Source organism: Bos indicus x Bos taurus, chromosome 24 (genome assembly GCF_003369695.1).
Source record: "Bos indicus x Bos taurus breed Angus x Brahman F1 hybrid chromosome 24, Bos_hybrid_MaternalHap_v2.0, whole genome shotgun sequence".
NCBI lineage: Eukaryota > Metazoa > Chordata > Mammalia > Artiodactyla > Bovidae > Bos > Bos indicus x Bos taurus.
In genome coordinates this window covers 48,736,006-48,755,950 of record NC_040099.1, presented here as the reverse complement: position 1 = coordinate 48,755,950, position 19,945 = coordinate 48,736,006, and the positions used below count along the sequence as shown (strand labels likewise).

Below are 19,945 nucleotides of genomic sequence, written 5' to 3'. Positions count from 1 at the left end.
CAGGAGGAGTCCCAGCCCCTCCGAACCACATGAAATAAGCAAGGGAAGTGGTAGCTTTTGAAAGGGGGCTTTTCGGAAGGTTTGTCTCCTTGATAACATCTTGTCTGTCTCCTCTGCTGGAGGAAGTGACGACACCAGCCTCCTTTCCCGGCCCCAGAGCCAAACGGTGTGACAGTGTTGCCCCTTCTGAGATGGGTGGGCTTCCGAGAGTTTTTCTAGTCCTGGAAAGACACTGGGGGTAAAGCAATGATGAACCCCCAACCCCCATAGTAACTGCAGTCAATGAATGAGGAGCTGCTAGGAAGGAGTGCTTGTCTCTGAAGGGCTAGCATGGTTCAAGGGAACTGCAGAAAGAAAAAAAAAAGTGATGGGGGGGCTCCACATGAAAGAGCATTTGTTTTGAATTTTAGCTCTTGATTTACTAATTCCCAAGGCTTCAAAGTTTGAGCTCTTTCTTCTTTCCGTTCAGAGTTGGAGCGGTTTATTAATAATGTGCTGTGGGGGGAAATTGAAGAAACTGTTTCTTGGGTTGTTGCCAGTGGTTTGGGGGTATCTGGAGGGGAGGCAATGGGCGCTGAGAAAACCCAGGGCTCCCATCTCTGCAGTGAGAATGTCCCCCCACCCCCCGCAAAAGATGACTAGTGGCCCAGGTCCAAGGTGGAGGGTTTTGCAAATGGAGAATGCCCAAACCTCCTCCTTTCAAAGAAGTTGATCTTTCATGGGGGGTGGTAGGGTGGGGGTGGCCAGGATGAGGCCAGTTGAGGGGGGTGCATTAGCTGAATGAGGCAGGGCTGGGTAGGGGAAGAAAGAAGGCTGGAGGGGGTGTGCCTGCCGTGCTGAGGGCCAGGCCAAGTGGGCATCAAGGTGGGGAGCAGGGAAAGCGCCCACACGCCCCTGCCCCCACCTCCCCCTGGAAATCACCTCTCTGAGTGTCTCTTTCACAGGCCCCCGCGTGCTGTTTTCCTTCCTGTCCTGCCCTGGCTGAGAGCGGGCCTAATGAATGGGGCTCAGTTTAGGGTGGGAGGAAGGTCGGCAGCAGGAGCCAGGGCTTGATTCTCTTGGCAGGGGAAGAAGGGAAAGAAAAAACAGTGGTGTGAAAACCTGGTGTCTCGGAGGTGGGGGTGGGGGTGTGCTTGAAGGCACGCCCCTCCTGAGATGCCGGGGTGACTCCAAGGCTGGCCCTTCCCTTTCCTGCGAGGAAGGGGAGTGGGCGGGCAGGCGCTCTGGGAGCCGGCCCGCTGGCTGCAGGTTGGAATTCCAGCCGCGCAGCGCGGGACTGGCCGGTGAGACACAGGCCCGAGCCTCTGGGACTCAGTGAAACAGACCCCACCCCTGCAAGTTTCCTCAGTCTGGGAAAACGGCACACATTTTTAGAAGGCTGTGACTCGGTTCCAGGAGATTGTACTTTCATTTCTGACAGCCGGCTCTTCGAGACAGATGGATTGCTCGGTGCCTGGTTGTGTGTGTGTGTGTGTGTGTGCGCGCGCGTGCGTGTACACGCATGCACGCGTGTGTGCGGGCTGCAGACGTACAGATAGACAGTCCCGTGCACGCACACATGAATGGGCAGATGCCCGTGGGCAGGCTCTGGGTAGGCCTGGGTCCCTCTCACGCGGGTGTCGGTGAATGACAGACAGCTCCTCCTTGAGGATGTGTGCTTGGGGCCCGGGGAGTGTTTATGGACTGGTTCTGAATCGTGATCGTAGGTGTCGTACTTCTTGAAAGACGTGTAGAACAAATCCTGTTGTTGGCATGCATCCTGGGCCAGGCGTCCCCACCTTGGAGAGGTCTGACATCGATGGGAAGCTTCTGGGTTCAGCTTGGTGGTGGAAATGGAAAAGATTTACTTGCAGAGCTTTCTCTGTATCACTGGTAATTGAAAGCATGCGTTTGAAACTGTCATCTTTGCAGCCTCCATCTGCAGTTTGGGGGCGGTGGGGGAGCTTTCATTCAGCTTGTCTGCTGTCCTGATTTGGGGCGGGGGAGGTGGGGGTGTTGAAGGAGTACCGCCTCACTTGTGAGTTGGGGTTGTTCAGCTGCAGAACCTTCATATATTGATGTCTGAAGCTGGTTGGGCCTCCCTGGTGAAGGGCAGGGATTAGAGGCCAGCGTCGTTCATTGTCATTTAAATTTCAAAATGGGGCTTCCCAGGTGGCACTTGTGGTAAAAGAACCCACGTGCCAATGCAAGAGGCATAAGAGATGCTGGTTTGATCCTTGGAAGAGGAAGTGGCAACCCACTCCAGTATTCTTGCTTGGAGAATCCCATGGACAGAGAAGCCTGGCAGGCTACAGCCCATGGGGTCACAGAGAGTCGGACACGACTGAAACAACCTAGCAAGCAAGCAGAACTTCAAAAACGGTGCCACTTTCGAGGAGGGCTTCCCTGATAGCTCAGTTGGTAAAGAATCTGCCTGCAATGCAGAAAACTCCTGGTTTGATTCCTGGGTCGGGAAGATCCGCTATAGAAGGGTTAGGCTACCCACTCCAGTATTCTGGGCTTCCCTTGTGGCTCAGCTGGTAAAGAATCCACCTGCAGTGTGGGAGACCTGGGTTCGATCCCTGGGTTGGGAAGATCCCCTGGAGAAGGGAAAGGCTCCCCACTCCAGTATTCTGGCCTGGAGAAGTCCATGGACTGTACAGTCCATGGGGTTGCAAAGAGTCGGACACGACTGAGCAACCTTGACTTGGAGGGTGGTGGGAGGCAGTGGAGACCTAGTATGGATGTGTCTGGTGGAGGGGGCTGAGCCAGCCCTCTCTTGCCTGTGCAAAACCATGCTCGTTGGAGACACGGTTCTACCAGCCCAGGGGAGGCCTGCTTCTTTGCCAAGGTCTTCAGATCCATGTATCACTTCTAGTTCTGGGTGATGGGAGTGCCCTTAGGCCAGCATCCATTCCAGGAACGGTTCTTTCCTCTTCTTTGATGCCTGCTGGTGTCTCTGAGAGCCTCAGAGGAGAGTCTTCAAGAACACCTGCATGATATGAAACCGTGGTCCTGGCTCCGTCCACCGTCAACTTGGGCCCAAACCCAAGGAGCTTAGGCAAGAGCGTTCCATCCTGTTTTTAAGGAACGTTATTCAGCTGCGTTTGTTGTCTGGTTGGGAACAGTGATGGCAAACTGGGGATTTGGCCTGGGTGCCTATGTGTGTGTGTGTTTTAATGTCCCCTTCCTGTGCCTGGAAACAGGCAACTTGTGGTTTCTCTGGTATCTGCCATGGGGAGTGGGGTGGGGGTGGGTTGAGTTCATCTAAGTGGCCAAGAGCGCGGGCTTTGGGGTTGTCAGACGGAGCAGCCCATGTGACCGTGAGCAAGCCCCTTATCTACCCACTCCCTTTCCTTCACGCCACTGTGAAGAGTGACAGTCTGGATCTCTGGGGACCCACACATCCCCTAGTGCCAACCTGATGACTCAGGCCCAGGCCAGCTCACCTGGTGCACACCCATTGAAGACCAGTCACAGACAGCAGCTTAGACTCTTGGCCTCTTCTGCAAGCCTTGAGGTCATGCACTCAACCCTGGAGAAGGGCTCACTGTTAAACTCCCTTTGTCCTGAAAAGAATGAGGCAGTCAGGCAGGAGTTAAATGCAGGGTGACAGCATTTAAAGGCTCTGGAGCAAATTGGGGCTGCCCTGCCGGCCAGACTAGATGGGCTGCTGCCTCATGCATCCTGTCACCGAGACAGAACCTGGCCAGCTGTGGAGGGGGAGGGGGTCAGGTGAGGGTCAGGTTTTGGTGTGTCTCTTGCCACAGTCTGGGACACTAACCCCCCCTCCCCAGGTAGGCTTTGCCTTAGCAGAGCCCAGCTGTCGGCCTCTGGACCTGAAGAAATGTCAAAAGAGTTACGATCCAGTTGGGCTCCCTGGGCTACTTCCTTGCTGCTGTTACTGTCCCACGACACTGCTCCTGCATACAGTGCTCGAATTAACGCTCCCTTCACGGCCGGTGTCTGAAGCCAGTGGGAGAAAAAAAAAAAGCACAGGCGGGGGTCTCCAGACCTGCCTGCACGTTAGGACCCCTGGGGTCTTTCACCTCACGGTCTGCTGGCACGATCCCAGCATCAAGTGTTTTTTGAGGCCTGCCGGGTGATTTCAAGGTGCAGACAAGTTGGGGAGCCTCTGATGTAGGGGGTAAAAGGATCTCTGTTCCCATGGGGAGTATCTCTGGTAGCTTCTCTTGGTGGCTGTGCACAGATTCTGTCTGTGCTCCTATGGTGAAGAATTCAAGTGTCTTGCTTGTTGAGCCTCTTCTCAGCTAAGACATTTGCTCGGTTGTAGGGGTTTCCCTGGTGGCTCAGCGGTACAGGATCTGCCTGCCAATGCAGGAGACGTAGGCTCAATCGCTGGGTCGGGAAGAACCCCTGGAGAAGGAAATGGCAACCCACTCCAGTGTTCTTGCCTGGAGAATCCCAGGGACGGGGGAGCCTGGTGGGCTGCCGTCTATGGGGTCGCACAGAGTCGGACACAACTGAAGCGACTTAGCAGCAGCAGCAGCAGCAGGGGGTTTCTCTGGTGGCTCAGCGGTACAGGATCTGCCTGCCGATGCAGGAGATGTAGGCTCAATCACTGGGTCGGGAAGAACCCGTGGAGAAGGAAATGGCAACCACTCTAGTATTCTTGCCTGGAAAATCCCACGGACAGAGGAGTCTGGCAGGCTACAGTCCACGGGGTCACAAAGAGTCGGTCCTGATGTAGCAACTAAACAACCGCAAGAAATTTGACAAGATGTATTAACTCTGCCCCTTCCTCCTGTTGGCTTTGCTGTAGTGAAGGACATTATAAAAGTGACCCTGAGACAGGGTTTCCTTTCAGGATGATGAAGGTGTTCTGGAACGTGGTAATGATGTTGCTCAGCTCTGCAGGTGCTGTCAGTGTCGTTAATGGTAAATGTTATGTGATGTGTATCTTGCCACAATCTTAAAAAATAGCGACCTGCGGTAGCTTTTAAATACATGCAGGTATTTAGATAGTGCCTAAGAAACACCGGCTCTGGAGGATAAAACACTGGGAGCTATTGGAGGCAGACACTTATTTCCAAAGCATCTCTGAGGTCTCACAGGGTGGGGGAGTGGGGTGCAGGGAGTGGGAGGGATTGATCAAGGGCCTGTCTCTGTGATTTTTCAGCCTTTCCTTTTCCATGTTGGTGGCAGAAAGGAGAGACAGGAAGGTTCCCTGTGGCTCATTTTCCATGGCTGACCTTTCAGCAGGGGAATAGGTCCCCTTCTTCCCTCTGCCCCGGACGCTGTTTTCCTCTGGGCAGCCCAGGGTCTAGTAAGCAGCCCTGCAGGGGCTATCTCCCAAAGCCTGGGGTCCTCCTGGCTCCCGCTGGGCAGTCTGGACCCCTCCTCTGGTCCTGCTGCCCGAGCCTCTGGTCCATGTGAGGTCTTTGCTGAGGCTGTAGGGCTGCAGAGCAGGCTAGTGACTCGTGGGAGCCCTGCCTTTGCAGGAGCCCTGTGAAAGGATACTGTACAGTGTGACCACTGGGAGGTCACCACTGGCCCAGCCATCTCTCTCGCTCAGTACTGAATGGCTAGCCCAGTCTGGCTGTGTGCCTACTGTCACAGACAGGCTTCCTCTCTGGGCTATTTTCAGCGGGAAGATATTATTAACTGCTGAGGCACAGTTCTCAATTTAGTGGCTAACACACCAAGAAAGCAACATTCCCTTGGTGGCGGCCGCTCTACCTAAACACATTGGCTCACGGCGGGGTGCTTCTCCCCGTGGGGATCTGCACCTCTAGCCCACTTTCTGGGGCAGCTGGGACTGTAGATTCAGCAGCTGCCATAGAGAAAAACGAGGCTTTTTCTTAAAGCTGACTCAGTTAGAGGTGTAGACAGTGATTGTGGTTTATCTTCTAAGATGAGGAGTTCTTTGTGACTGGCATGGGGCACTGCACGGAAATAGGAACTTTCTATGGAGTTTAGGGCAGTTGTTTAAACCAGGGTGATAACTTTCACCTTGGAAGTGAACAGGAAATATTGGGACAAGACAGGAAATTGCATCATTCCTTTTATGAGAAGAACTCCAGAAAAAAGTGGTTCATGAAAGGTAGTGGCTGCGAGGAGGCCAGCCGGGTTCTGTTTTGGTTTGTTTCTTTCCTAGCCCCTTCTTTTCCTTCCACTCTCCGAAGAACTTTTAGGCCATTTTCATTTAAGAAAGAGGCTGTTTGAGAACTTTATGTTATTTTTATTATTTAAAAAAAATTTTTTTTTTTAACCAGAAGGGTCACCTTCAGTTGAAATGTTAACGGCAGCCTTATTTCCCGGTTTACTAAAGAATCTTTCATGACTTTTTCAGCTTCCTTCCCCAAGTGGTGAAGCTGAGCAGCTCTTGGCTGGAAGCGAATTTTGGTTTGGCTACACAGTCTTCTTCCATGCTGAGCCCCACCCTGTGTCATTAGCTCAGTTTTAACTTGCAAAAAAAAACAACACACACACACACACACACAAACAAACATATTTTGGGGGGCAGGGGGGTAGGTAGAAATCTACTGATGCCCATAGCCTTTTCACCCCAGCGTGGGGTCCCCTTGACCACGGTGCCTGACACCTGGAAGGCTGGGGCTGTCTTTATTTACAAGCTCTGAGCCTCCTTTTGCTCAGGGAGTCCCTGCCTTAGCTTCCTGAGTGTCTAGTGCTGGGGTTCTGGTGAAAAGAGGTGGCAGACAACAGTTCCCCTGGTGCAGCTGTGCCCGGGAGCTGTGCTTTGCCCTGGGGCACAGGGGTATCGTGGCCCTCAGACGCCCAGTAGCTTCCCCCAGAAAGAGGGCTTGTGCAGCCCCTTAGTGGAGAAGGTGGGGTTGTGCCGGGTGTGAAAACAGTTGTCATTTTACTCATCTCTGGGTTTCTAAGTCCCCTCTTTGACAGAGTCATTGTTCTCTGACGGGGGTGGGACATGGGACAGGACCCTGACCCGGCTGCCAAGGAGCCATCTTTAGGATGGAGACCAGGAAGAAAGAAGTTTGTGTGTGGCCGGCTTGCTCCTTTCCCCCCCAGCTTTTTTTTTTTTTTTTTCTTTTTCCTTATTGGGCTTTGTTTTGTTTTCATAACACAACAAGGGCCCTGGGGGTGTGTAAAAGCATTGTGGAATACTTGGTGGGGGTAGCGTGTCCAGACCGAGCAGGACGCCAAGGCAGAAGGCTGTGGGCAGGTGGTGAGCCCACAGAGGTGGCCTGGCCGGCGCCTGGCTTGGAAACACCTCCCGGGATCAGCCGCAGCCGGCTGGCAAGGAGCTGAGGACAGGGGCTCTCTTCCTGCCTGCGCAGGGAGCCTGGGGCCAGGCCTCAGCCTTTCTGGCTGACCCCTGCCTGGAAGGCACCCTCCCAAATAGGTGGGTTCACACGGGCCACCTCCTGCCAGTTGGAAGCTGGGGTGGTGGGGGTGGTTGGTGGGGGACCAACTGCTTTGGGAGAAGCCAGCGTGTCCCTGTGGTACAATCACTTAGCAGTAATTTATTGAGCACCTACTGTGTGCCAGGCTCTGCTGAGCACCTACTGTGTGCCAGGCTCTGCCAGGCACAAAGGCTGTGTAGTTCTTGGACTCTGCAAAGGGTTACAGTTCGTCTGAGGGTGTTAGGGGGTCAGTGAGGTGGAGGGTCCTTGGAGCAGAATTTGGCAGCTTCCGAGCTGTGGGGTGAGCTGTTGTTGTAAGACACAGCTGAGGTGCAGGAGCGGGCCTGGGGCTGTGCTTTGCTTGTGAAGTCTGTTGAGAGCCGAGATAAAACAAAAGCTTGTTGATAAACAGAGGTCTGTCTCCCCTGTTCCTGTGTCTGTCCCTGCTCCCCATTATCTTGATGGTGAGATAACAGCCCGTAATAGCAGGAGGTAGGGTTGTAGTCCAGACCCTGGCCGTACCTGGGAGCACAGCTGAGCACGCAGTGGGGGCAGGGGCCATCTGGAATGGTAGCATTTATGTCTTTACAGCCACAGGGGAGGTGGGACGTTTCCAAAGCCCGGGAGTTTGACTTATCTAACTCTGGGGGGCTTGATTCTCTAGAAGGCCATCTGGGGAAGCAACACTTGGTTTTTAATTTAAAATCTGACGGTCAAGTCCATTTTTGAGTTCCCAGATGATCTGAGAGTTGAGTTCCCAGATGATCTGAGAGGCTCTGACCCGCCTGCGGGTGGGGTTCCACGAGGTAATCTAACACCTAGTTACCAAAGGGTTTCATGTTCGCATGCATCCTGCTCTGGCTGTCCCCCTGAGGCCGACTGACGGCTTCTTGGGAGTTCACTGGTTTCATTCATTCGTTCTTGCTCCTGTGTCAAGTCCGAAGAGCTGTTTTGCCCTAGGGTTTGTTCCCGGACAGTAAGGGAAGGGTGGATTTCAACTCCAGCTTCCCTCTTGCAAAATGTGGAGTTTCTATCTTTTAGACTCAGGTCACCAAGCCCGAACTGGTGGCTCTCGTGTTTACTCATTTCTGTGTTGCTTTTTTTTTTTTACTTTTTAACTTGGGGTTAACAGGAACAAAAAAGGACTAAGCCCAGAAAGGACTGTGCTGTCAGTAAACTCGCCTTTCTGCCTTTGCCCCCTGGAGTTTAAATCTCCATCGCCCTTTCCCACCTTGCGGTTGGTCTGCTGAAGTTGGCAGGTCTCCTTCTCCAGTAGGCTCAGCGAGCTTCTGGGGCTCGAGAGGGCCTGGAAGAGCTGCTCTGCTCAGAAAGTGCCTGGGGACCTTGCCAGCCCCAGGGCAGCCTCCCAGCCAGCGCGGCCCCTCCCCCTCATTAATCAGTAACCCAGAGGGAAAAGCAAGAGATGCGTTCTTCCTATGATCTGGGTGCACAGTACAGTTCTTAAAAACAGATGGGCCCCATCTCCAGCTCAATGGGATCAGAGTCAAAGCCCCGCTGGGGATGTTTCCTAGGGAAGAGACCTGGCATTGAGGGGCTTGCAGAGATTCAGAAGCTGCCCTCGTCCCCCAGCCCAATGTTTGTCAGATGCCCAGGATGGGTTTGGAGAGGTTACAGTGGGAGGGAAAGTGCCCACTCTCCAGGTTTCCGTCCTCTGGGCTGAGGTTGGAGGCACAGCCACCAGCTGGCTGCATGGCCTTTGTGGAGCCATTTTTGTCCTGGACCTTAGTTTTTTCCTCTACAAAATAAGCCAGTGGACTTGGTTCTCACGCCCCTTGCAGCACCGAATGGCATCCTGTGATCTGTGATTTTTGGTTCTTGGATTGGAAGGTGTGTGAGAATGAAACCTCTGTTGCTGAGGTGGTGGGTAGCTCATGGGCTCTTCCTTTGGTGAAGAAAAAGACTGCCGTTCTTCAGGTTTTTTGTTTGCAGACTCTTTCAAGAACGAGTGAAAGCAGAAGGATCATTTCCCCCAGAAAAATGCATATGCATACCAATATTTGCAGGTATTTCCTGGGGTCCTTCCCCCAGCAGCCCCCACCGAGGAATCCACTGTACTCAAGAAGGCAGGGTGAACTGGAGAGGATTAGGAGAAGCCGAGCCTTTTCCCCCAGAAGTGGAATTGCCGGGCACGTGGTCATTCTGTGTTGGGTTTTTGGAGGCAGGGCCAATCCTGACTTGTGTGTCTGTATAGATGGATCACAGATCACTTGAGGCAACCAGGTGGGCTTGAGGCTGAGTTCTGGGGCAGGGGGGTGGGGGGTGGAGTGAGGGGTGCAGTGGAGGAGGAGGGGTGGCCTGGCTCTGCGGTTATCCCCGCCAGACTGGAACCCACATTTATGCGAGGCCCAGAGTCCTCTGAAATGTGGGGCACACAGCACAGAGCCACAGGGGGGCCTTGAGAAGGGTGGTCCAGAGTGGGGGGACTGGAGACTTAAGGGTGGGAGGGCCTGCGAGGAGTGGAGGGTGGGGGGCTCAGGCCCAGGAGGTATACTGGGTGCTTTGGGGGTGAAAGGGCTGAGATCGCTGAACAGTGAGTGTGCCAAAGCCAGGGAGATTAGATTACGGGGCAGACAGAAGTAATGATTAACTTTCCCTGTCTGCACACCGGCTCCTCTCTGTCGAACTGTTGTTTTTCCCTGCAAGTACAGTGCGGCCCTGGCCTGGCCCTGCTGTGGGGTTGTAAAGAAAGAAGGAATGAGGGCTGGGAGTGAGTGGGGGGCGGGGAGCCAGGGAGCTGGCCGGAGAGGAAGGCTTTTCCATCAGATCCAGCATTGGAATTTATTGGCCGGAATGCAGTAAATGTTCAAAATGCCATCCCGTCCAACAGTTTTCATAATTGTTATGGAACAAGGGGAGCTGGGGGAGGGGAGGGATGAAAAGGACTTTTGTTTCTCGCTGGATTTTTCCACATCTTCGGACGGTTTCTCTACCCTCTAGAAAAAAAAAAAATCGAGAGTTGAGCTGAAGGAGGGTGGGGGACGGGGTGGGGGCAGGGCCAGCATCTGGGGCTGGAATACCTTGCAGGGAGCCTAGAGGGTCACTGCGGGCTCCCCGGGCTTTATTAAATCGAGGACCACAGCAAAAGCAGCTCCAGCAGAGCCTCCAGACACGCAGAATCAGACCAAAGAACTGCCCTGCACCTCTGGGGGTTGCGTCCTTTCGGAAAATTGGCTTATTCTGCATCTGTGTTTAAGATTCTTGAATGTGTTAGCCAGCGAAACTTACAAGTGGTCTGCAACAAGAAGAAAATGCAGGGCTTTCTGGTGGTTTAAGAAGAGGTTCTTTATTTGTTGGGCTGCACACCCCCAGTTGAGAATCTTCCTGCGGAATTTGGGGGCGATTTCAGGACCCATTGCAGGTGGGGATGGGGGTGGGTGAGAGTTGTGGGGTATTCCCCTCCTTTTCATGTCTTCGTGGAAGTGGCCAGGATCCTCCCCCCAGGGGAGCAGGTCGGAGAGCAGGTGACAACCGTGCAGGTCTGGGGGGCTCTGTGTGTGCAAGTGTGTGAACCCCCTTTCTGAAGGGAGCTGCTGAGTTATGTGAGGAGGGGGGTGATGGTGGGGATGTGGGCGTTGCACCATGGGGTGGAAGAGACTTGAAATTCAGACTTGCAGGATAAGGCTGGATGCACACTAACCAACCGCCGGGGAGGCCCATTTACTGTAAATATTATGAATGGAGTTGGCCGGGCTGGGAGTCCACACCCTTCCTCTGAGGCCTCTGGGAGCCCAGCAGAGCTGGCCTCCTCAGAAGGCAGGCAGCCGGGTACACGCTATAATTTGCATGGCTGAAGGCTGGGGCACAGGAAGCCGAGTCAGCCGGCTGGCGAGACAGATGGGAGCTTTTGATATGTGTGGCTTCCCGCCCCTGCCCGGCGCTACCCTCAATTATATCCTCTGATGGCAAAACACTGCTCTTAGGAGGGACCCCTGGGCTGGGGGGCCTCTGACTTGGGCCATCTGAGGGGCTCTGGGGGGTGGGGCTGGGGCCCATCGTGGGGGAGCAAGGAAGTACATTTTACCTCTAGTAACGGATTACTCATCACAATTTTTAAGGCACAGTCACGAAATCTTCAAGACTAGCAGGATCTGCCAAGTGTGTAAGCTCGGGGAGTTTGCAGGAGGAAGGAGGGTGACGATGAGTGAGAAGCTTCAGGGCACCAAGCCCGGTGGGCATTGGAAATAAAATAGCAATACAGGCCACCCTCCCCTGAGGACTCACTTCTTCCTGGGGGCCAGGCGTGATGGGAGACAGGAAGAACACAAGTTTGTAACTCTTTGCAGTTAGGGGGAAAAAAAAATTGGATTAGAGATGGACCCAGCCAAATCTGACTCCCATCTCCTTTTCCTTCCAATTTTGTTTTGTTTTTGTTTTATTGTTGCAAATGAAATGCAAAAATGTGCCCCGCTCCTCAAAGTTATTTTCTTAACTCTCCGGAAGGTAGTAAAAATAAAGGGAACCAGTGTTGTTTAATACTGAATCTCCCCGAGTGGAGCCGGAGCCTAGCAGAGCCAAAAGGGGGCCCCTCACCCACCTTCCGGTTAGCTGTGGGCAGGTCACACTGCGACTCTTGACGGGGCAAAGCCACTTGACCAAGGTCACAGAGCAGCGGCTTATAGGCAAAGAAGTCTTTTCACTCCTGGCTTCTTGGTGCAAGGGAGCCGGACCCCACACTTGGGGACAGAGTAGGCATAGCAGTTCCAAAGTGGGCTCTGAAGGACACTTGTTTTCCCCTCTGGCGTTTGGAGAGGACTGGTGTGGCTTTAGAGGCCTGAGGTGGCTGCCCACCCACAGCTCACACAAGGCTGTATTCTGGCCTTGAACCCAGCTCTGCTCTTCAGCAGGTGATAGGTGTCTCCACCTGCCTCGTTCCCCCTCCATTAACATCAGGATGCTAACACCATGCAGCTTCACGGGGTCCCCTATCTGTGAGCCCCTTTCCAGTGGGTGTAAAGTGTCACCCTAGAACCCTTCTCCGATTTGGGGTGAGGTGGGGGTGGGGTGGGGTGCGGTCTGCATTTTCTGAGCACTTGGAGAGCCTCCGAGATGATACGCCCCCTAAAAGTTGAGAACCTTCAGTGTGGCTGCTGGCCAGGCCCCGACCTCTCACGGACTTCTAGCAAATTGTCATAACACCAGTGAAGCCACTACTGGGAGCTCCGTTTTAGGGAGCCTCTGTAGGCAGATTTGAAGGGAGATGTCTGACTCCATAGCTGGGAGATTGGGCCCAGGGATCTGAAGAAGCGCCCTGGCCTTTGAAGGAGAGCCGTTGGGACCCCCTGCCATCCCCAAGTCCAGCCACCTTGGTGGAGAACCTCATTGCCAAGCTCTGGGAAGGGAAAAAAAGAGAAATCCAACCTTTTTTTTCTGCCTTCTTCCAGCCAGAATTCATTCTTGATCCCTTTGATGCAAGAGCTTGGAGGGGTGGTGATGCGTCTCGTCTCAGCATTTGTTGGGTACCTGAGAGTTAACCTGAAGCATTTTGAATTGGTTTCAGCCCCCATGGGGAGCTTGTGCTAACCCCCAGAGCTGTCTTTGCTGCCCCTGGAGTCTAGGGGAGCAGCTCTGGCGTCATCTTTCGAGTTGCAGATGAAGCTGTAAACGTGGCCGATTAGAGCCACCCCAGAACCCAGACTGAGCTCAGATGGCGCAGTAAGCGCTTATGTATTTGTTTTAGTTTGGGGCCATTTGCTTCCCGAAAACTGAAAACCAGTGAGAAACTTTTCGTTAATTGTGTTGGGGGTGAGATTGGATGCGACGGGTTGGCACTATTATCTCAGTCCCTGTCCCTGGAGTGGGCTGGCTGCTCTCAGAACAGCCAGTTTCCTGCCCAGGGTGGGGACCCAGGCTGACGGGAGCTGTTAACCTTTGGGACGACTGCTCAGGGGGAGGACAGGATGAGGCAGCCCTCGGCGGCGCCGGGAGTCCCGAGGAGGGAGGACCCTGGACCTGAGAGGCGAGGCGTGGCCATGTTTGCATCCCAGGGTTGCCGGGTGTACTGCTGGGCCTGCATGGGTGCCCTCCCGTTGCCCTCCTCGGCCTGGGTTCCATCCCTAACCGCCGGGGAGGGTGGTGGCTCGAAGACCCATCCCACTGTTGGTAATGAGAATGTTGGATAAGAGAGGTTAGTTTCTTTATCATCCAAGTGCCTCTCAGAGAAGAGCATTCCAGCTCCCTGCGGCCCCTGGCAGTGGGCACGTAGGGCTCAGTGGGTGCCTGCTGCTGAGACTCTGTGCTATCTCGGTTTCCCAAGAGCATCCTTGTGAAAAGTCGGACCCCCGCCTCCCCCACCCCATCAGCACCCCTTCTGTGTGTGGATCCAGCTTGCATGCAGTGGCCTCACTTCAGATGTTCGCAGAATCCTCCTAGGTGCTTTGGAACAGCTCTGCCTCTCTGGCCTTATGGTCACCTTCCTAAACTGGAAACGACATGGTACCATCAAGGCCCTGACCTTGGCCTTTTCTCTGTCCCTCCAGTTTTTTCTTTTCTTCATCATCTCCTCACATCTTCAACTAAAAAAAAAAAATTCCCCTCTTACCTACAGTGTGGCCTTGAGGTCTGGTCACCCTGTGCCATTGCCATTCCAGGCATGAGATTCATTCATGAGCCTCTGGTCTTCTAGAAGGGTCTGGTCTGTTCATTCATGACCAGGGTAATTAAATAACTCTTTGTGCGAGGCAGGGAGCTCCTTGTTAAGTGGTCTTCCCTAATGCAAGTGCAAACACGAGGCAAAGTCCTTCCCCTTCTCCACACCGCCTCCCTCCTTTTCCTCTTAAAGGGTAGATTTTTATGCTTTAAGGGAAATTGGGAAGTGGAGGGGGGAACAACCTTAAAGGAATTTTAGGCCGATTCAGCACTTTTCTGGGGTTGCTCCAAAAATTCCCTGCACTGTAATAAAAAGAAAAAATTGTGAGCAGGCATCTGATTAGTTCGCTTTTTACAACACAGCTTTTCTTTTGGATGCTTTAAAAGGCACAAATACGGTTTTAAGACAAGCCCCTGTACAGTTTTCTGAGAAGGGAGAAGTTGTTGAAAATACCGGAAAAGGTTATAAAAGCTGAGGGAAATTAACAAGGGATGGAGAGTTGTGCCTTTGGAGGTTAAGTATCAGCCCCCAGGATACGAAGACCCTTCCTCGGTCCTTCTAACGAGGTGGGGGGACTTGTTTTTCTGTGCACGGCCCTCCTGGCTCCTCACCTCGAAACCTGGGAAGCCCCAGGAGCTGTCTGCACAGACCTTTGTGGGGAGACGCTTGTGGGCTGCGGGCCTGGTTCAGGGAACTGTGTTTCTCTGAAGATGCTGCTGAGGGCTTCCCAGAAATGTGCCCAGACGCCAGGAGTCGAATCCGAAGTGGCAATTTGGGGCATTGCACTGCGCCCCTCGACGTGTGCTGCGTCCCCTCTGGCGAAGGGTTTGCGTGAGAGCCTGTTTTTGTGCTCAGAGCTAGAGTTCAGGAGCAGCAAGGAGAAGAGGTATCAGGGTACCAGGGGACTGCAAGGTGACATGGGAGGGTTGGTGAGGGTCCTCCTACCCCCCACTTAGGGCACTTTCTGTGGGCTTTCGGGGGGCCTTGTTCACATCCAGGGACACCTGCACGCTGCCGTTTCTCTGGGCTGGGCCATTCACCTCCACAGAAAGAAGCTCTTTGCAGGGGATGTCTGGAAGCAAATTGCTGGGTGGACTGGCGGGCTGCACAGATGAAAGAGAAACCCACCAGAATGCACCCCCCCCCCCCCCCCCCCGCCGCCTACTGTCCATACATCAGGCCCCAGCCCCCAACCAACTTCCCCTGCCGCCCTGAGGCCCAGCAGGCAGATGAGGCCCCCACCCAGCTTCTCCTGGCCCCGGGGGGCCTGGTACAGGGGTCACTTGATCTTCAGCCCCCTGTCCTCCTCTTACTCCTCCCCCCGCCCCCCACAAGCCCTCTGCTGGAGAGGGTGCCAGGTTTCAGGGGAGCCACGCCAAGGGTCTCCTCAGCCTCCCTCCCAGCAACTCCTTCCTTTCCAGGCCAGTTTGTTGTCCCCAGTTGGGATAATAGCACTTCTTTCGGTTTGAAACACTCTCCCAGCTGCGACAAGCAGGAGGGGAGGGCAAGCGCCCCGGGCCTTGCAGAGGAGTGCCTTCTCCTCCCCAGCAAACTTGGACGCCAGAGCGCTTTTATTTACGTGGCTGTTCTGGGGCTTTGGTGTAGCAGCCGTCAGAGCCCAGCTCCCTCGGCAAGAGGGTTCAAAGATTGCCAGCGCTCACGAGTTTATTAGCAGTTGATGGATACTTTGCAGAAACAAGTTAATGCCTGATGACTCACCTTCTGCTCCGAGCCCTTGTCCCTCTCTTGTTTTTCCATATGTTCCCGTGTGTGTGCACGCAAACACACACTCAAAACACACAGTTGAAACGCACTCACATTCAGGCACATAGCCTCTCTCGTGCTTGTAGTTCAGAAAGGCCAGTGAGGGTGGGAGCGGACGGGCCAGGTTTCTGGTGTTGATTTCAGGGGTGGGGGTTGCAGGGAGGCTGGACCCTTAGTCTCCCCATTTTGTGTGGCTGGGGGGGCAGGCCTTTGAGAAGGCTGGGTGGGGTATCTTGGGGACCTCTGCTCAGGCTGTCCCAGGGGGTCACCAAACACATTTGTACAGACTTATTCACGGGACAGCATGCAAGGCAGGCTGCTGCTTTAACAAAAAAAAAGGTAATGGAGCTGACTGGTTCCCAGGTCCTGACATGCCTGTGAACGTTGGAGGCAGTTGATGTACTGAGCTGCGCTGGTTACCCAGCCTGCCGGGCAGCAGGACACGGGCCCCATCCCTGCTCCAGCCCTGGCCTCTGTCCTGATACCCCGGCATCACCCAGGTGCTAAAACCCAGGGGTTCCACAATCAAAGAGGCCCAAACCAATCCAGAGATGTCTCACACCACCCCCAACCTTGGTGTCCCAAGCCCCCCACCCCAGTAAGTGAGAGGCGAGGACTGCAGGGAGGGCGGGAGGAGGAGGCCGCCTGCCCGGCCTTTCCCCGTTTTTGTTAACAAATACAAGACTTCCGGTCTCCGCCCTGCCACCACAAACCACAGCGTTCCTGCAGCCTGGCCGGGCTGGGGGAGATTTATGGTTCCCAGTCTGAGGCCTGCCCCGCCGGCTCCAGCTTAAGGAGGAAGGAGGAGTTGGAATGCCAGCCGCTGGAGGCCCCCCTTCCCTTCCATGGATCCCCCTTTTAAAGACACCCACCCCTACCCCCAACGCCTGTTCAGGAAAAATCACCTTGCCTGAATCACCCCAGTCTCCCCTGCTGCCTGTGGGTAGAAGCACCGTCTAGGAAGGCAGGGGTGGGGCCTCCATGGGAGGAGGGGGATGGGAGGGGGCAGGGCACAGGGTTGGGTTGCTTCTCGGGAGGGAGGGGGAAGGGGGTGATGCCGGCAAGAAGGGCCTGCAAGCGTGGCCGAACCCACTGTAGACGTGCTGTCTTCTGTCTGGGCTGTGACACCAGGGTGCATGCTGTGATTTGGCGTGGAGACGTGAACTCAGCCTTTGTGTACAGATCTGCTGCTGATGGACACTCTGAGAGTTGCTTTTCTATTAAGAAGCTAGGGTTTTTTTTTGTTTTGTTTTTTTACCCCAAACCACCTCCATTAAAGTTTTTCCTGACAGTGGTCCCTTATGACCAAGGCACTGATCTGAGAACCGGGTGACAAGCTCAGAGACTGTCTAGCAGGTGTTCCTGGCGTCCAAGTCTGGCTCTTTCATCCCTGGAGCCTGAGGAAAAAAAAGCTTTCTGAGTCCAGGTTTTCTCACAAGGATGACTTGAGGCTGGAGCCACTGGCCTTCAAGGTTCCATCCCGTTTAAAAGAACTGAAATTCTAGCCCTAAAACCAGGGCCAGTCAACTTACTGAGTGATCTTGGCTTCTGAGCTCTGCAAGGATGGGGCTTTACCTTTGGCCAGGTGGGCACATGTCCTGTGTTCTTGATAGAGTCGGGGAGGTGGGGGGAATGGAGGGAAGAGACTCCCCAGAGAGCCCCGCGCCTAGAGGCAAGGCTCTTCCATCACGGGGTCGAGCTTTCCAGACTCCCCGTAGGAGGACTGTCCAGCCTGCATCACAGCCAGCCACCTCATACCTCCTTCTGTCTTGCATCGAGAGACAGACCAATCGTGGAGGTGTATGTATGTGTGTGTCTTGGTTTGGGGAGGAAAATGAGAAGGCCAGTTTCCATCACCATTGATCATGTCCGCCTTTTGTTTTCCAGATTCCCAACTTCTTCTGGAGCCTGGGGATCGGTCACACTGGTGCGTGGTGGCATACTGGGAGGAGAAGACGAGAGTGGGGAGGCTCTACTGTGTCCAGGAGCCCTCCCTGGACATCTTCTATGATCTACCTCAGGGGAATGGCTTTTGCCTCGGACAGCTCAATTCGGACAACAAGAGTCAGCTGGTGCAGAAAGTACGGAGCAAAATCGGCTGTGGCATCCAGCTCACGCGGGAAGTGGACGGCGTGTGGGTGTACAACCGCAGCAGTTACCCCATCTTCATCAAGTCGGCCACACTGGACAACCCGGACTCCAGGACGCTGTTGGTACACAAAGTGTTCCCCGGTTTCTCCATCAAGGCTTTTGACTACGAGAAGGCGTACAGCCTGCAGCGGCCCAACGACCACGAGTTCATGCAGCAGCCGTGGACTGGCTTCACCGTGCAGATCAGCTTCGTGAAGGGCTGGGGCCAGTGCTACACTCGCCAGTTCATCAGCAGCTGCCCGTGCTGGCTGGAGGTCATCTTCAACAGCCGGTAGCCACGTGGGGAGAGGGCAAGCGGGAGCCGAGCGGGCCCAGTCCAAACTACTTTGCTGCTAATATTTCCCTCCTGAGTGCTTGCTTTTCATGCAAACTCTTTGGTCATTATTTCCCCCCCACCGCCCACCCTCCTTCTTCTCGTCGTCCTTGTTTATGTTCTGTTTTGTTCTTTGAGAAATAGCTTATGAAAAGAATTCTTGGGGTTTGGAGGGGCGGAGAGTGGTATGGTTGGCAGAACAGTGCGATACGAAAAAGAGGAAGCAAAAAAATCAGTACCACCAAACACTGCGTAAGTGGGGAGCAGGCCCCACCCTTGGTGTCATCACTGCCCTTGTCAGGGGTGTGTGTGTGTGTGTGTGTGTGCGCGCATCAGTGCGTGCATGCGTGTGTGTAGACGAGGGAAAGTGGTGTGCTCTGTTTCCTATGCATGTTGCCTGCTGAGAGGTTTGTGTCTCCCTTGCCCTTTGGACACGCTCAGTGGGGCAGCGGGTGTCCCAGCAGAAGGCTCTGTCCCCAGAGCCTGGGGAAGCCCCCACCCCGCCTCGCCCCTTCTCGGACATTGGCCTGTCCGAAGGCTTCTCTGAAGCCACCCCGCCAGAGGCCGGACCAGAACCCGTTTCCCCGTGCTGCCTCACTCCCCTCTGGCCACCCCGCTGCCATCGTCACAGCTGTCTGTCTTGGCCATCTGCTCCTGGACATCTCTGAGATGGGCTTCCCAAGGGTTGCCGGGGCAGCCCCGTCACAGTATTGCTCACCAAGCGCCCTCTCAGTCCCCTCCACCTCTCCCCTGCCCTGGTTACATCAGGTTTTTCCTGGACTCACAAAGCCAGCTCAGCACTTTCCTCCCCTCCGCAGCCTGTGTGTTGAGCTCTGCTGTTAGACCAGCGAGGGGAGCAGCCCTCCACCCCCCACCCCCCACCCCTTCCCACCAAGAAGGATTCGGTCCATCTTAACCCAAGGTACCATCCTGAGCTGACACCTAACCCTATCATTTCTTCTACAACTCATACACTCGTATGATACGTTGACACTGCTCTTAGCTCAATGAGCATGTTTAGACTTTAACATAAGCTATTTTTCTAACTACAAAGGTTTAAATGAACAAGAGAAGCATTCTCATTGGAAATTTAGCATTGTAGTGCTTTGAGAGAGAAAGGACTCCTGAAAAAAAAAAAACAAAACCTGAGATTTATTAAAGAAAAAATGTATTTTATGTTATATATAAATATATTATTACTTGTAAATATAAAGACGTTTTATAAGCATCATTATTTATGTATTGTGCAATGTGTATAAACAAAATAAAGAAAAGATGCACTTTGCTTTAATATAAATGCAAATAACAAATGCCAAATTAAAAAAGATAAACACAAGATTGGTGTTTTTTTCTATGGGTGTTATCACCTGGCTGAATGTTTTTCTAAAGGAGTTTATGTTCCATTAAACAATTTTTAAAATGTATACTTGATTCCATGTTGTCCTCCAGCTCCTTTTTCTTCTGACGAGAGGAGGGTGGGATGCAGCCATCAGAATCCAGGACACTTGGGGGTCTCCCAGAGCTTGGTGGGGGAGGAAGCTGGGTCGGGGGAACCAGAGAAGGGAGAGACATCCAAAACCGCTTGGTCTTCCTCAGATCCTTAGGCAGGTGTCCTCAATTTGTAACGGGCAACCTTGGGGACCCCTCAGTTGCAAGGGCAGCTGATTTTTTAAAGCCTGAAGAGTTGAGAAAAGGGGATGTCATGTCAGATGACAGGGAGGCGGTTGCCCTGAGAGAGGTAAAGCCCCAAGCACTTGGGCCCCTTGCTTCCTACTTGTTAACTTC

General features: G+C 53.8%; 1 protein-coding gene across 2 annotated transcripts in view; it reads left to right on the top strand.

The window, feature by feature from the left end:
* The window catches only part of SMAD7 (SMAD family member 7), a 28,787-nt gene extending 9,196 nt beyond the window's left edge, over positions 1–19,591 (top strand). For both annotated transcript variants that reach the window (XM_027525824.1, XM_027525823.1), the window contains exon 4: positions 17,584–19,591. In XM_027525824.1, coding sequence (XP_027381625.1) covers positions 17,584–18,122 — 539 coding nt within the window. In that variant the 3' untranslated portion in view covers positions 18,123–19,591. The remainder of the gene's footprint in view (positions 1–17,583) is intronic.
* The last annotated feature ends 354 nt before the right edge of the window (positions 19,592–19,945 follow it).